The 14,759-nt window shown below is 37.3% G+C and overlaps 2 protein-coding genes across 4 annotated transcripts; both read left to right on the top strand.

Moving 5' to 3' along the window:
- The first annotated feature begins 4,488 nt into the window (after positions 1-4,488).
- Positions 4,489-14,388, top strand: LOC131306607 (serine carboxypeptidase-like 42). 3 transcript variants are annotated; one of them, XM_058332952.1, is made up of 11 exons: positions 4,489-4,527; positions 7,482-7,793; positions 9,398-9,505; positions 9,603-9,695; positions 9,855-9,947; positions 10,558-10,643; positions 10,765-11,043; positions 11,121-11,254; positions 12,018-12,110; positions 12,204-12,321; positions 12,434-14,388. In XM_058332952.1, the coding sequence occupies exons 2-11, from the start codon at positions 7,562-7,564 to the stop codon at positions 12,599-12,601; spliced, it is 1,404 nt and encodes a 467-aa protein (XP_058188935.1). In that variant the 5' UTR covers positions 4,489-4,527; positions 7,482-7,561; the 3' UTR covers positions 12,602-14,388. The 3 variants fall into 3 exon arrangements, with proteins under 3 accessions (XP_058188935.1, XP_058188936.1, XP_058188934.1); XM_058332951.1 differs by having other exon boundaries at positions 4,494-4,527; positions 7,067-7,793; XM_058332953.1 differs by lacking the exons at positions 12,018-12,110; positions 12,204-12,321; positions 12,434-14,388 and adding an exon at positions 11,659-12,005 and having other exon boundaries at positions 4,490-4,527; positions 7,064-7,793.
- On the top strand, positions 13,693-14,196 carry LOC131307025 (protein TRACHEARY ELEMENT DIFFERENTIATION-RELATED 7A-like). Its single transcript, XM_058333450.1, has one exon. The coding sequence runs from the start codon at positions 13,693-13,695 to the stop codon at positions 14,194-14,196; it is 504 nt and encodes a 167-aa protein (XP_058189433.1).
- Positions 14,389-14,759: the final 371 nt, after the last annotated feature.

The following is a 14,759-nucleotide window of genomic DNA, read 5'->3' as shown; positions in this document are numbered from 1 at the left end:
CGTGAAGAAGTGAAAAGTCTTGGCCTTTTGGGGGGGGGGGGGGGGGGACCATCAATCCATTTCCCTACTTTTTTTAGTTCTATCCATCTCTCTTTCGAATTTCAAGAAAACAAAATAGACGGACAAAAGTTGTTTGGTCTTGCTATTGTCAGCCTACTAGGCTGACGATAAGCACATTAGAAGATAAAAAAAAATACGTATTTCTGTGTACTTTTTATACCCTTTAATACATATTCACACACTCATTATTGTCAACCCATTGGGCTGATTTTAGAATTTTCCAAAGTTGTTTGCTTCTATCCGGCAGCAGCAGTGGGGGGTGGGGCGCGGGGCACCTTGCGGCGGCGATTGCGGTAAGATGAAGGGACGTTAAGCTCCAAGATGCAGATTTGTTTTCTCCAATTTCCTCCCGGCCACATCCATGAAAGGAGAGTCAATCGAATAAGTCAATGAGGGAAGGTTTCACATTAGATTAGAGGGAGAAAATAGGGCTAGTGAGTCAAGAAGGACAAAGAAAGTGGGTGGGGCTATCAAGATTTAGAACCAGAAAGAAAAAGAAACAAGGAGTCTCAGTTTCAATCAAATAGCTAAGAATCTAACAGAAAAGACAGAAGGAAGAGGCTTTGCCGTGGGTTCAGGGCGAGGAGAGGCATCCTATGTCTTAAAATAAACGGATCAGTGGTTCTAACACTCTGCAACTGTTTCTACCAATTTTTCCCTTCATTTTTTGTTTTCAAGTTTTTTTTTAAAAAAAAATTCTGTTTGGGTCTTTTCTTTTCCTTTTCGGACCTATTTGGGTCTTCGTTGTACCACGTATGTGTTTAGGCCCATGAGCCTCGTAGTTTGTATCTGATTTCTAGTATCAATATAAGTTGCATTTGTTGGTTCCTCAAAAAGAAAAACAAAGAGGGGGACAAAAGTTGGTAGAGATTTATCATTTATAATTCATACATATTAGTATGAGAATAAATTCTTTACACCGTCGGTGTAAATATTTATTTCTTCCAAATCAATTGCATTATAATATGTATTAAAACAGTGGTTTCAATTAATAAAATATGACGACGTGGTGCAATGCAATTGATTTAGAAAAAAAAAAAATTGTGCCGACGTTATAAAGAATTTATTCTCTATTAGTATTTGTCTGGTCCCATAACTTATTAGTATTTGTCTGGTCCCATAACATTTTGTGTAGTGTCCAGTCAAAGGATTCCCAAGAGGCCAAAAAGGCCGTTTGTCCCATTTTTTTATACTCTCTCTCTCTCTCTCTCTCTCTCCTCTTTTCCTGTGGGTTCCCTTCTGTTACTAATCTATATATTATGGAGCAACAATTTTTTAATTATCTATATTTTAGACCATTAAATTTTTACATATTTTTTCTATAGCTGAGATTTACAGGAAGTAAGACTAGAAATATGCTTGAAAATGATGAATATTTGGAAGAATGATGAAAAAAAAACTAAAATTAATATTTTCTAATCTTATTCTGATTCCTTATTTTCGAATTTTCCTTACTTTTCTAACAGGCTAACAGTTATCGGTAAAAAATGTTTACCAACATTTAGGGTTGTCTCTCTCTCCCTCACACGTTAATTCTAAAATGGATTCCAATTTTGAATCCAAAACTGCTTTCTCTCTTACACATACGTTTAACTCTCTCTCTCTCTCTCTCTCTCTCTCTCTCTCTCTCTCTCTCTCTATATATATATATATATATATATATATATATTTATTTATTTATTTATTGTGGGCCTTGTCATTTTTTGAAATGTATTCAGATTACTAAAAGGTTAGTTGGTTCAGAAATTGAGGGGAAAATTTGATTAATTATATATTTGGTTATTTGATTCACTACAATATGTTGGTGGCACCAAATGTATTGATTTTGTTACATCTTGATTCTAAATCATAGTTTCATCTTCGCCTTCATCGGGTTGAAAATTGAAATCCAACGAAAATATACATGTGCCTGTGTTTTTGCCGCATTGGAGTTAATTTTTTTATTTAACTTAATTTTCTATAGTACATAACACAAGGGTGTAGGGCCCATCCATACTTAACAAAAGACAAGTTGTTGTAGTGGATGATTACTTTGATCCAATGGTTTAGGCACATTTTCCTCCTTTTAAGTAAACTGCTCACACTTTTTGCATATACTCCCTCCGTCCCAAAATGATTGTCCGGCCCGCAAAACGGAGTGATAAAAATAATGCAATTTTTTCAAGAAAAAATTCAAACTTTTTTCACAAATTAAAAATACTCATTGATATCTAGTAAGTTGTTAAAAAACTTTTGATTTTTTCTTGCAAAAATTGTATTATTTTTAACACCCCGTTTTGCGGACCAGACAAACATTTTGGGACGGAGGGAGTATTACACAATTGCCGTGTGGGTTTATTTACTCCCAACAATTGTACATTAATGTCTCTGTAATTTTTCAAAAAAAAGGAGAAAAATACCAAAGCTTTTTAGATTATGTGTAATTTAAAGAATATATATATATAGGAGAGTATTTCGGGGACAAAAAAGACTCTCCATCTCAACCATTGAAGCCAATATATGGCTGAGATTAGAAGTTCACAAAAAATTACTCCTAGCCGCAAAGAATTATTCATGGCCACGATGAATTACTCTTGGCCGCAATGAATTGCTCGTGGCCTCAAAGAATTACTTTTGGCCTCATCGAATTGCACTTAACCACATTGAATTGCACTTAACCACATCAAATTGCACTTGGCCAAATCGAATTACTTTTGGCCTCATCAAATTGCACTTGGCCGCATCGAATTGATGTGGCCAAAAATAATTCGATGCGGCCAAGAGTAATTCGTAGTGGTCAAATACAATTCGATGAGGCCAAGTTCAATCGATGTGGCCAAAAGTAATTCTTAGCGGCCAAGTGTAATTCTTAGCGGCCAAGTACAGTTCTTAGCGGCCAAGAGTAATTCTGTGCGGTCAAGTGTAATTCTTCGCGGCCAAGAGTAATTCTGTGCGGCCAAGTGTAATTTTTCGCGGCCAAGAATAATTTTTCGCAGCAGGAGTAATTCTTCGCGGTCAATAATAATTCTTTACGGCTAGGAGTAATTCTTTGCGCAGGAGTAATTCTTCTTGGCCAATAGTAATTTTGCACAGCCAGGAGCAATTCTTCGCGCCAAGAGTAAAATTTTGCAGCCATGAGTAATTTTCTTCACGGCCATGAGTAATTCTTTGTGACCAATAGTAATTCTTCGCATCAGATTCTTTTTCTTTTTAACTAATAGGTAAGAGAACAAAATTGTTGTTCAATACAACTTGAGCTCGTAGTTTGGATAATTTAGAGTTTCATGATCTGTCTGGGATTGAAGATTGTAGATTTTTTGTTGGAGCCTTTTGGGTAGACAGAGTTTCAAACTCTACTCCTTACTTGGTTATATGTAATCTTGAAACTACTTTTCTATTTTTCTAGGTTAGTTAAAGAAACAAATGCGATAGGGGTGTCACTTTTGAGTGAGTAGACGTTCAAAAAATTGAATTCGAGTTGGAATCCCGTGTGATTATTCATTCTTAATATTTCTGATGTTATCCCTAAATGCAACTAACGGAATTAAACAGATTTGATAACATTTGTTGTGTTAGACTATTTTATGAACTTGATTAAATGGACCATGTTTGAAACTTATTTTTAAAATAAAAATTTCCGAGAAGTTGATTTTGTTGGGAGAAGGGAATTTTTTCTAATTCACGATTATTTGTAATGCTCCTCTCGCATGAGGTGAGATCATACGCATATCCGAGACTCACCTCATTTGAGATGACGTTAAAAAGAACCGCTGTATCCACAAATTAAACTCAGAAAAGTGGAGTTTGATATTTCATTTAGATTATATTTAGAAAACATTGCACCGTGCCTTTAGGTATAGGCAATTTCTAGTTACTACATATTTGGGAGGCAGCTGAAAAACTAGGAGATCACTTTCTCTTAATAGGAAAAATGATTCAGCTGTTAGTTTGAAGCAACATATTGTGGAAAAATTATACAATACTCCCGGTGGATACTCCCCCCGCATATAACATGTGGGGCACACGTAGGACCCACATGTAGGCCACACATGTGATGTGAGGGAATGAAATATACACCGGAAGTACTGAATAATTACCCTTATGGCATGTGTCCATGACCCTCCCGATCAGCTAGGACGTGTTGCAAGGAATGGATGAATGCCGATTTTTCCTCCCGTCCACAAACCAACATGCCCAATGCTGTTTGTAATGTTGCATAGATCACATTGTCGGCCAGTTCGATACAGAAACACTTCCCCCGGCGCCTCCCCCCGCGGTAAGAATACAGAAACACAGTGATTGTTAAGGTGTTTGTTTGATAGTAGTTGGTATGATCCACGTACGTATAGCGTCACTTATGGGATGTCGATTTCAAAATTTATCGATCCTCCTAGAATGCGGGAGCTAACATTCTGATTTTGTGTAGAGCAGATTTGCGGTGTCTTGGATCTTACGCGCTGGGGCGAGGGCTTGCAATTTGAGTTTGAGGTTAGCTTCCTTGACGTTTTCAGCATATATGTATGTGTGAAAAAAGGAAAAAATGAGAAGGAAACCAGGTTAATCAGAACAATTTAGCATTGGCATATGTAGAAGACTATGGTACACACCTCCAGAAATTTTGGTAATAACAAATATTTGGTTACCAAAGAAATGCGTAACCCACCAAAAAACATAAAAAAAAACTTGACTAACACTAGAAAAGCTCTTAGCTGACCAAGAAAATACGTAACTATTTGGGTTGTATTGGTACTCCACTTTGCGCGTAACTTCAACCAAACAAATGCCATTGATACCATAAAAATGCTTAAGTACGAAATGAGCCAAGAAATATGCATATGTACGTAACCGTACATGTACAACAAAAACATTCATAACAAGAGCAAAGAAACATTCGTACCATGCACTCTCCAATACTATTCGTACCATATAATTCCAAGGGAAACCCATTTTATAACTAACCAAAAACGTGCGTAACATACACCAAAATTACAAGAGTCGATCGAGGCAAATTAATGATAAGCTTGCATGACTTTTTAGCTAGTTCTCTGTAATTTAATACTCCCTCCGTCCCAATTTATTTGTCCAATTGTCGAAATACGTGTTTTTCAAAAGTATACTTATATCTTACAATTTATAATGTTTTTTTATGATTTTGAAAATTTTGTATAATAAAACTAATTGAGATCTATCAAATAAGATCCATATTGCATATTAAAAATATTACGAATTGAAAACTATAGCCAATTCTTTGAGAGGTCAAACGCTCTCACAAAGTCAAAAAGGGGACAAACAAACCTGGACGGAGGGAGTATATTACTACTACTATTCCTTAAGCCGATCCTGGTTTTTAGTTTGCAGTTGGTGAATTCATAACGGGGCTCTAGAAAATTATAGTCAATGGTGTTTTCCACTTGTATTTTGACAAAAAATAAAGTTGTAGTATTACTATATATATAGTATATATCAACTTGATCTTTAGACTTAGTTTTTCATCTGTCTGTGAATTTCTCTGCATGGTGGATGCATGGGAGAGTGGAGGGTGGGCATGGGAGCCTCAGAACGAAATGAGAAATTCTAAGTATAAAGAAAACGTACCTCGAAATTATCCTAAAAAGATAAATTAATGATACAGAATCACTTTGAAGTGCATTTGGACTGTTGATTTACCTTTTCGGGATTTTTTTTTTTTTTTTTTTGTACCCAGCACAAAACTGTATCAACTTGAAAACACATGGTTAAGAGGTACGTAAACATATTGAAACGCCATTTGAAATCTTTAATATGGTGTAAAAGAATCATTAAAAAATTATTAAAAATATAATTTTTTTTGTTTAATGTAAAATATTGAACAATTTCTCGTAATAAAGACACTTTGAAATAGACGGATGTGATATTTAGGTGTCATTTTGATAATTTCAGCCATTATTTATAGAGCGTCAAAATAGAACATGCCTAAAAGAGACTACTAATTCAATTCGAGATCAGTAATTATCTGATCGAATCACCCTTTTTTTTGGGGATCAAAAAAAAAAAAAAAAATCACCCTTTTTTTTGGCCTAAAAATTTGGACGGTCAACAAAAACTGATCAAGGTTTCTATATCCAGTGGACCCAATATCTATCTACACATTTAATTGGGAAAACTTCACTTACGCCCCTTGTGATTTGACATATATGCGGATATACCCCTAGCATTCATTTTGTTATACATAACCACCCCGTGCTTTGTAGAAGATTGCCTCCGCACCCAATTCCGTCTAATTTGACAAATTTAGGAAATTGGATGTATATGTTTTCGTCTTTTTACTTGAATCTAATTAATATTAAAAATTTCATCTGAGCTGTTTTCATAATATATTAATCAAAGAGTAGGGCATCCCTATAAAAAATTATGTCGATTGGACATCGATAACCCAGAATTGGAGAATATTATTCTTGCTAAAATGGAAAGGTAGTAAATTATATTGGACTATGAGGTTTTCATTGTCCGATCAAATTGAAAATTGTTCCGGATATAATACTTGTGAAATTCTACAATATAAACGATTCAGATCTTATTTTATGTTAACTTTAACGAAAATCTTGCCGTTGCACATAGTACACAAATCACAGGGAGTTGGTATGTTCTACACAATGAAATTCAATGGGTCTATCAACGTACCGATCAAACCATAGCGGTCTATAAGTGAAGTTTCCTTTATTTAATTCGTTATTCAATTTTGTCCAAATGTGGATCAACAAAAAAAAATAAAAATAAAAATTGACCAATCAACTCATCATGTATATATTTTGATTCATTTAATAGATAGTACTACTATATAAGACGAACAAATCCAATCATAAAAATGAGATTGGCAGTTTATGGACTCGCCAATGCTCCCTACTTTACTGTTCAGATTGTGAGCATGAGAGAATCCACATCTTTGGGATTCAGTGTTAATTTTTTTTTCCATTACTTTAAAGGAAGAAAATTCTTCCTTTTGTTCTGATACTGACTCTTTTTGACTGGTGCATTTATACTTTAGCAGTTTTGTGAAGATGCCAAGTGATTCTCATTAACAACAATTGATCCTTCGTCTTACCAGTCCTACCCAACCTCTCTCTCTCTCTCTCTCTCTCTCTCTCCCCTACCTATTGCCCCTCTATCCTAAAGGAAACAGATTTGTTCCAAAAAGCCGGCATATCCTGCCAAAGAGTCCCACACGCATGCATTTACGCCCCCAGCAGAACCCTGCAACTTAGGAGTAAACTACATCTCTCTTGCACATTATAAAACTTGTATGTATCTTACCTAAAGGTATATCTGAGCTGTGCACCTAATTATAGTAAGTTCCCTTTCGTTAACAAAAGCCACCCAGAATTCACGTGCCCTCTCCCAACAGAATTCTTTTCAATTTGAAATTCCTGACCCATACCCTTTTTCAGTATTTGCTTTTCTTGGAGTTCCATTGGAAGAGTGTATAAAAGGTCTCTGGGTATTCAGTTTTTCATCGAGAATCTTGGGAATTCAAGTGAGAGATCAAATGGGTGTGTGGTGGTTTTGTGGGTTGTTCGTTGGGTGCTTGGTTTTTGGTGTGAATGGGTACCCGAAGGAAGATCTGGTGGAGAGTTTGCCTGGGCAGCCTAATGTTGGGTTTAGGCAGTATGCTGGGTACGTGGATGTGGACTTGAAGAATGGGAGGAGTTTGTTTTACTACTTTGTTGAAGCTGAAAAGGACCCCGATCATATGCCCCTCACTCTCTGGCTCAATGGAGGTTTGTTTTGCCTTTTGTTTTCTTGATTTAGGCCAATGTACATTAATTTCTCTCTCTCTCTTTCTCTCTCTCTCTCTCTCTCTCTCTCTCTCTCTCTCTCTCTCTCCATGATTAGAGAAAACAGCTAGTTCTGATTCTGAAAATTGTCTTACTGTTCCATATGATCACTTTTCCCCCTAGTAAATGGGTTAATCCGTTAATACTGGTCAGACTACTGTGGTCTTCACTAATATCAGGGAGAAACCAGGATTTTGTAAACAAGGAGCCGACCTATGAAAAACAAGATTTTAAGATTTCAAGGTTCGGGAAGGCATTTAAATGTCTAAATAACACCCAGCTATGAGAGTAGTTCCGTCTCTGACTAATACCCCAAAGTCATAGTTTTCATGTGGCCAAGTACGCGGGTTCCAAATTTTACAGTGACAGTTTTGTGTTCCAAATTTTACACTGACAGTTTTGTCTAGCTACCAAAGCCATAATCTTTTAGCCTAGTCAGTGGGTTCCAATTTTAAGAGCAAGTTCACCCATGAGTGACTCATTAGCCTACCAAAGCCATAATCTGTCTGAATTTTTTGGTAATATCTCAGTTCACCTGTTGCTTTGGCACGAAGGATGGCTTTGCCAAATATCTCACATCATCCAAGCCAACTCAACTGATATGCATCGAAAAATGAGATTAGTTTATTTCAATGGTCTAGATTGGAGATTGTGCCAACATTGCTGTTCTTTGAATTTTTGATACTACAGCTGGTAAAAATATGATTTTGGCAAAGTTATTTCGACAGTAAGGGATGGACTTGCTGTCATGTGTAAGTTATCTATGATGCTTAGTCTGTAGCTGTTGTTCACATTGTGTTCATGGGTCTTATGCCTTGTTTGTCTTTCTATTCCGAACATCTACTCACTTTTAGTTTTTGCTAATTTCCTCAAGAATCTTTGAAATTTTAATGTTTTTAGCTTTCTGTGATTGTTATTGATATATACTTTGCCAAATAGCAATTTGTTGCTTTGAAATCCCTTTCGTTTTTTCGTCTTGGTTTCCATTCACTTGGCTCGACTTGAGATGCTTTGATGCTCAACTGAATCTAATATCCAGAGAGCATAATTCAGAATTTAAGAGTATTTTAGGGTTTAAACGACGATTGCAGCTAGAATCTTAGAATAGAAATAACCCACAAAATCAGATCTTCTTAGGCAATTGGATCCAGTAAGGATTCAGTTGAAAACTTAAAGAAAACTTGGGAACACATTGCTGTGGGTCAGTGGGTGTAGTTATTTTCATTCATCAAAACTTTAACCATAGTTTACCAAAAAGAAAAAGAAAAAGAAAAATTCCAATGTCAAGTTAGTCCAAAAAAAGAAAGAAAGTCAAGTTAGTCAATAGTCATGTAAAAGTTAAAGGAGGGAAGCATTTCTCCTTTTTAAGCTTTAAATATAATTAGATCCTCTGCAACTATAGTTTGATATGTTTACCATGGATAAGGCAGATGCATTATCCTCTGTAATGCTGGTAAGCAGAATGAAATGTTCAAAACTATAAACTTTAGTTTGTGAAGGTAGAAAATTAAATGCTGCGAAGTTTGAGGTTGGCTTTCTGTGTACAGGCCCAGGTTGCTCCTCAATTGGTGGGGGTGCCTTTACAGAGTTGGGACCTTTCTATCCGAAAGGCGATGGCAGGGGCCTCAGAAGGAATTCAATGTCATGGAATAGAGGTACTTTGACATAAAATGATGTTTGGACTTGCATCCACGGATTATGCGTACAGTAGTTCAGTTTTACTGATTAAGTTCCTGTTTTTATCTTTCGTAGCATCAAATCTGCTTTTTGTCGAGTCTCCAGCTGGTGTAGGTTGGTCATACTCCAATACTACTTCTGATTATGACTGCGGTGATGACTCCACAGGTAAGAAAATAATTCCAAGCTAATAAGTATAATTTTTGCAATTGACTAACTTTTCAAAATATTGTGTTATGAGGATAGATGAGTTTGAAGATGAAATGTGCCAATAGTATGCAAAACAGCAGAAGGTTTTACTCAATTCTCATTTCTTGTTTTTGGCAGCCAGGGACATGCTCACGTTCATGTTGAAATGGTATGAGAAGTTTCCCGAGTTCAAATCCAGGGATTTGTTTCTGACAGGAGAAAGCTATGCTGGTAAGAAAGTGGAATGGAAATTTCTAAGTTTATGGACCTTTTTTTGGGTGAAAACCCTGTAAATGATATCCTTTTTAGGATATGGAGAGTTGGGAAACTGTAATTGAAAAATGCTCAATTAACAATTTAACATTGCTGCAAGGCAAAAGTATGAGTTCCTCATTGACATTAGTTTTTCCCTTCACTATGACTGAAACGGCTTGCTTTCTATGGTTTGGACTGTGTCTCCACAAAATAGACAGGAAATGCTAGATTTCTTCAGTTTCATTCATGTGTTTCTGCATCATGTTGGTTAGCAATCTTCCCAAGTTCCAATCAACATAAAGAGCTTCCTTATCTACCTGTATCTCATGGTTCTTGTTCTGATTCGGCTTTCCATGAAACCAAAACGGAGATCTAGTCACTTTGTAGTTTCAAGGCCAGATTCGATCAATTCTGTTACCGTACTAGCTTGAATATGAACTTTAGAAATTGGCACATGAATCATAACAATGTGACTGAAAATAATTAACTAGTAAGCTATTTCTGGTGGTGATCCATATCATAATTTCAGTGTTCCCTATTTAGCCCTGTCAGCAGTTTCATTTACATGACAAATGTGTCTGTGCAGGGCATTACATACCACAATTGGCTGTTGTCCTTCTTGACCATAATGCACATTCCACTGGCTTTAAGTTCAACATGAAAGGCGTTGCTGTAAGAACAACTCGAAACTTGTCTCCCTGTAAATCATCTTGTTCATGTACTTTGATTCTACTTAATTAATCGGTACTCGCTACTCATATGTTCCATGTTTCTTTAACATTATTTACACTAGATTGGGAATCCACTTCTAAAACTTGATCGGGATATTCCGGCAACTTATGAGTTTTTCTGGTCACATGGAATGATTTCTGACGAAATTGGCCTTGCCATCATGAACGACTGTGATTTTGAGGATTATACCTATGCTAGTCCGCACAATGCCACCGATTCGTGTAACAATGCTATAGAGGAAGCAAACAGTATTGTAGGTGATTACATTAACAATTATGATGTGATCCTTGATGTTTGTTACCCTTCTTTGGTACAACAAGAGCTGCGGTTGAGGAAATTGGTAAGTTTCCTTTTCTTACGATCACCAACTCTTCCACTGTTTTCATGAAGATTGAATGATGAATTTTGTGATTGCAGGCTACCAAGATTAGTGTTGGAGTTGATGTGTGCATGAGCTATGAAAGGCGCTTCTATTTCAATCTTCCTGAGGTTCAGAAGGCTCTTCATGCCAATAGGACCAAACTACCATATAGCTGGTCTATGTGCAGCAAGTAAGTATCCTTTCTAAGAAATAAAAAGAATATGAGGTTTATGCCTTTTTTAGATAGCGATTTTATGTTATCTTCTCAATGGTAGTGTGACGGCCACTTCTTGTGCCTGTGTTTGGATCTTTTGTTTGTGGATGGATTTGTGGTGAGAAACAGAAAGGAAAAAGTAAAGAAAATACAAGAAGATAAGTGACGATGCCAAACTAGTAATTTGGTTTTTCCAATCATTTTGGTTTCCCTTGGTAAATCACTTCACAAATCCATAATTCAAAATCAATCCAAGTTAACTCAATTGGACTTATCAAACTGAAGTTTATTGTAGGACTTTGATGATGTCATTCTTTCCTTGTAGTGATTCCAATCTAAATTTGAGTGGTTCCTTCTAAGCCGAGTAACCTCTTATTTAGGTACCAAAGCTTATCATTGATAGGGACGCAGAAGGGGTGTGTGAGCCACCTCTGCTGGTTGGGTGGTGGTCCAGTGGGATGGGGGAGGGCAGCCGAGGGTTAGAGCTAGGGTTCGATTTTGTGGCTCTAACACCCCCAGAACCAAGTATTTTCATTGGTTATTGGATTACCTTCAAAGAAGGATTAACTGAATGTTTCTACTACCGTCGTACAATGGGAAACAAATCAAAGGCCAAAACAAGTCTGCTGGAAATGAAGCCTTATGGCCTGTGGTTTGTGGATCACGGGATCCTAATTTTTTCTATTTCCAACAGTCTCATGGACATATATTTACTATTTTCCCCCTCCTTTATTGGCAGTGTTCTGAACTACAGCAACGATGATGGTAACATCAACATGCTGCCTTTGCTTAAAAGGATAATCCAAAACCACATCCCTGTTTGGATTTTCAGGTACTTATTTGTTTATTTTTAAAAACAGAATTAGTTCCCTTGTGCAACATATTTCTATACATGATTTGACGTTTTCAAATTCAACAACTGTAGTGGGGATCAAGATTCTGTGGTGCCATTACTCGGCTCACGGACACTAGTTCGCGAACTAGCTCACGATCTACATTTCAAGGTTACAGTCCCATATGGAGCTTGGTTTCACAAACAGCAGGTACTTTTGCCGTCTTGTTTCTCTGTGTGAACACTACCATCTTAAACCAAATGACCCTTTTTTTTCCCACCCCACCCCAATCTAATTCATTTTGTTTTCTGGATTTAAATAGGTGGGAGGTTGGGTGACTGAGTATGGAAACATATTAACATTTGCCACAGTGAGGGGTGCAGCTCATATGGTACCCTATGCACAGCCGTCAAGGGCTTTGCATCTGTTCAGCTCATTTGTCCGCAACCGGAGATTGCCAAACACAACACGTCCTGCCATTGACGATTGACATGAGCCGCAAACTGGGTCACTGTTGATTTCGAGTCGTTTTCACATTTTCTTGAGTTTCCCTAAAGCCAAAGGTTTTCAGCACTAATAACCAAAGGAAAAAGGACGAACAAAGATAGATTTCAATTTACCTGTGAAAACTCACGGGAGAATTTTAGTGTTTTTAGTGTAGGAATTTGTCTTTTAATTAATGAATGCATTGTTTCCAACTGTGATTCAAGAACTAATTGGCTTGATTGAATTACTGCCGATTTAAGCTTTACATAGCAAAGTGAATTTCTCAGATGCATATGCTTCTGTAATTAGAAATTTGGGTTAGTTGGTGAGACTGAGATGTCAGCTTTATCCTCTAACTTTTTCCCCACTGAAAGTTGCTTACAACCTTGTTCAGCTGCCTTGTTCCATAAGTTCTCCCCACCTGCTTCTTTGCTAAAATAGTGAATTCAGTATGCAATACAACATTCTCCATTTCCCTCCCTCCTAACTAGGTCATTCAGGACTTCGCTTCGACTAATCTTCGTATATAGGTTGTCTCCCGTCCACCTTATATCATGCAGTTACTGAGGCTATACGTTATGTGTTACGCCTAGGGGAAATGGGAAATGGAGTGTTGACTACTAGTGCAACGGCATTTCGGATCACACTCATGAGCTCTGGCCAGCGGGCATAATGCGGTTTAAACATGAGCGAAAAGATGCCACTAGACTTTCTTTCTTTCTTTCTTTTTTGTTGGAGAGTGTCAATAAAGATTCCACTAGTCTGAAGCATTTGTTTCTTTGATTTTTTGGACAATTCTCCCATCATTCACCGTTAAGCTTGATTTGTGAGTTTGGCTATGCTTACAAGTATATAGACGTGATACACAAGGATTTCCTTTTTTTGCTTCAATTGGATTTCCTTTTTTGCTTCAAAATAGCAAAAAGAAAAGGATGAAAAAACAAGGAAGCATGTCTTAGAATGAGAGTCAAGTCTCAGGAAACTTGGAAGCATTGTATACACAACGTAGTCAGAGCCTTACTACAAATAAGCACTCAAAAACACAGCCTTCTCCACCAGTCCAAAAGCTTGTTCATTTCATTCCACAACATTCAAATGGCTTCCTCTGACACTAACTTCCCCCAATTCCCTCCCCCACCACCCCCGGCAGGAAAACCCCCGCCCCCTCCACCGCCTCACATCCTCCCTCCTCCGCCTCCCCACATCACTCCCCCACCACCTCCACCATCACCGGACAACGGTCCGACTGTCATAGTCATAATCTTCATCTCATGTGGCGGTATCTTTTTCCTTGCATTCCTCGCTATTGCTATCTACTGCTTCATCAAGAAAACAAAGAAGGAGGTTCAAGAAACTGACATTATACATGTCGATGAACACTTGAAGGTGAAGGAGGGTATAGTGCAAGGCCCCCACGGAGCGGAAGCGGTAGTGCTATCGTTGGAGGATGATGTGCATGTTGTGGAAGAGATAAAGAAAAATGAGATGTTTGTTGAAGGAAAGCATGTTAAATCAACAGACGAGATTTCTAGTGCCCTTGAGGAAGGCACATCCACTTCGAGTTCAAGGCAGCACGACCATCTGGAGCACAGGCTCTAGTAATGCATTGGTTTCTCAAATGGTTTTGTTAAAACCTGAGGACCTTCTGCCAATACTAAATAATGCCATGTAGCTAATATAAGCTATTGGATGGAACATCTAATAATTTGGCTTGTCCAGCCGGCCAAAATGTTCGACTCCCATTGAATTTGTTTGGAATGTGACTAATAAACGCAATGAGTTTGTTTGTAATAGTGGTTTGGTGTTGCGATTGTGATTTTACGGAACTTTCATTATAAAGAGGCACAATGTATATTCCTCTTTCTTATCACTATGGAAGCTTAAATAACCTCCAAGAGTGAGCTGCAACAAGTGCTATGATCTCTTGCCTCCAGTTTTTTCTTTGGCCTAAAAACTTTATCCTCCTGTTTCTATTGAAAAATCGTCGAAACAAATGACCTTCTGAGACAGAATTTGTCACTTGCTATCCTCTTGCCAAACATGCAAAGATTTTACCTACTCTTTTCCTAGTGCATACCAAAAAGGAGTACAGAGGGGGAACATATTCAAGCTTCATTAAGAAAAAAATGTAATCATCTCATGAATTATGAATATGTCATTGA

The sequence above is a fragment of the Rhododendron vialii genome, chromosome 11a (assembly GCF_030253575.1).
Source record: "Rhododendron vialii isolate Sample 1 chromosome 11a, ASM3025357v1".
Classification (NCBI taxonomy): Eukaryota; Viridiplantae; Streptophyta; class Magnoliopsida; order Ericales; family Ericaceae; genus Rhododendron; species Rhododendron vialii.
This window is presented reverse-complemented; position numbering and strand designations above follow the sequence as displayed.

What these genes read in the sequence shown, in the direction of transcription:
- LOC131307025 (XM_058333450.1), top strand. Translation starts at nt 13,693, where the DNA reads ATGGCTTCCTCTGACACTAACTTCCCCCAATTCCCTCCCCCACCACCC.
- LOC131306607 (XM_058332952.1), top strand. Translation starts at nt 7,562, where the DNA reads ATGGGTGTGTGGTGGTTTTGTGGGTTGTTCGTTGGGTGCTTGGTTTTT. An exon ending in TCAACATGAAAGGCGTTGCT is followed by an intron (nt 10,644 to 10,764) that starts GTAAGAACAACT and finishes TATTTACACTAG; the next exon opens with ATTGGGAATCCACTTCTAAA. An exon ending in AGCTGCGGTTGAGGAAATTG is followed by an intron (nt 11,044 to 11,120) that starts GTAAGTTTCCTT and finishes TTGTGATTGCAG; the next exon opens with GCTACCAAGATTAGTGTTGG.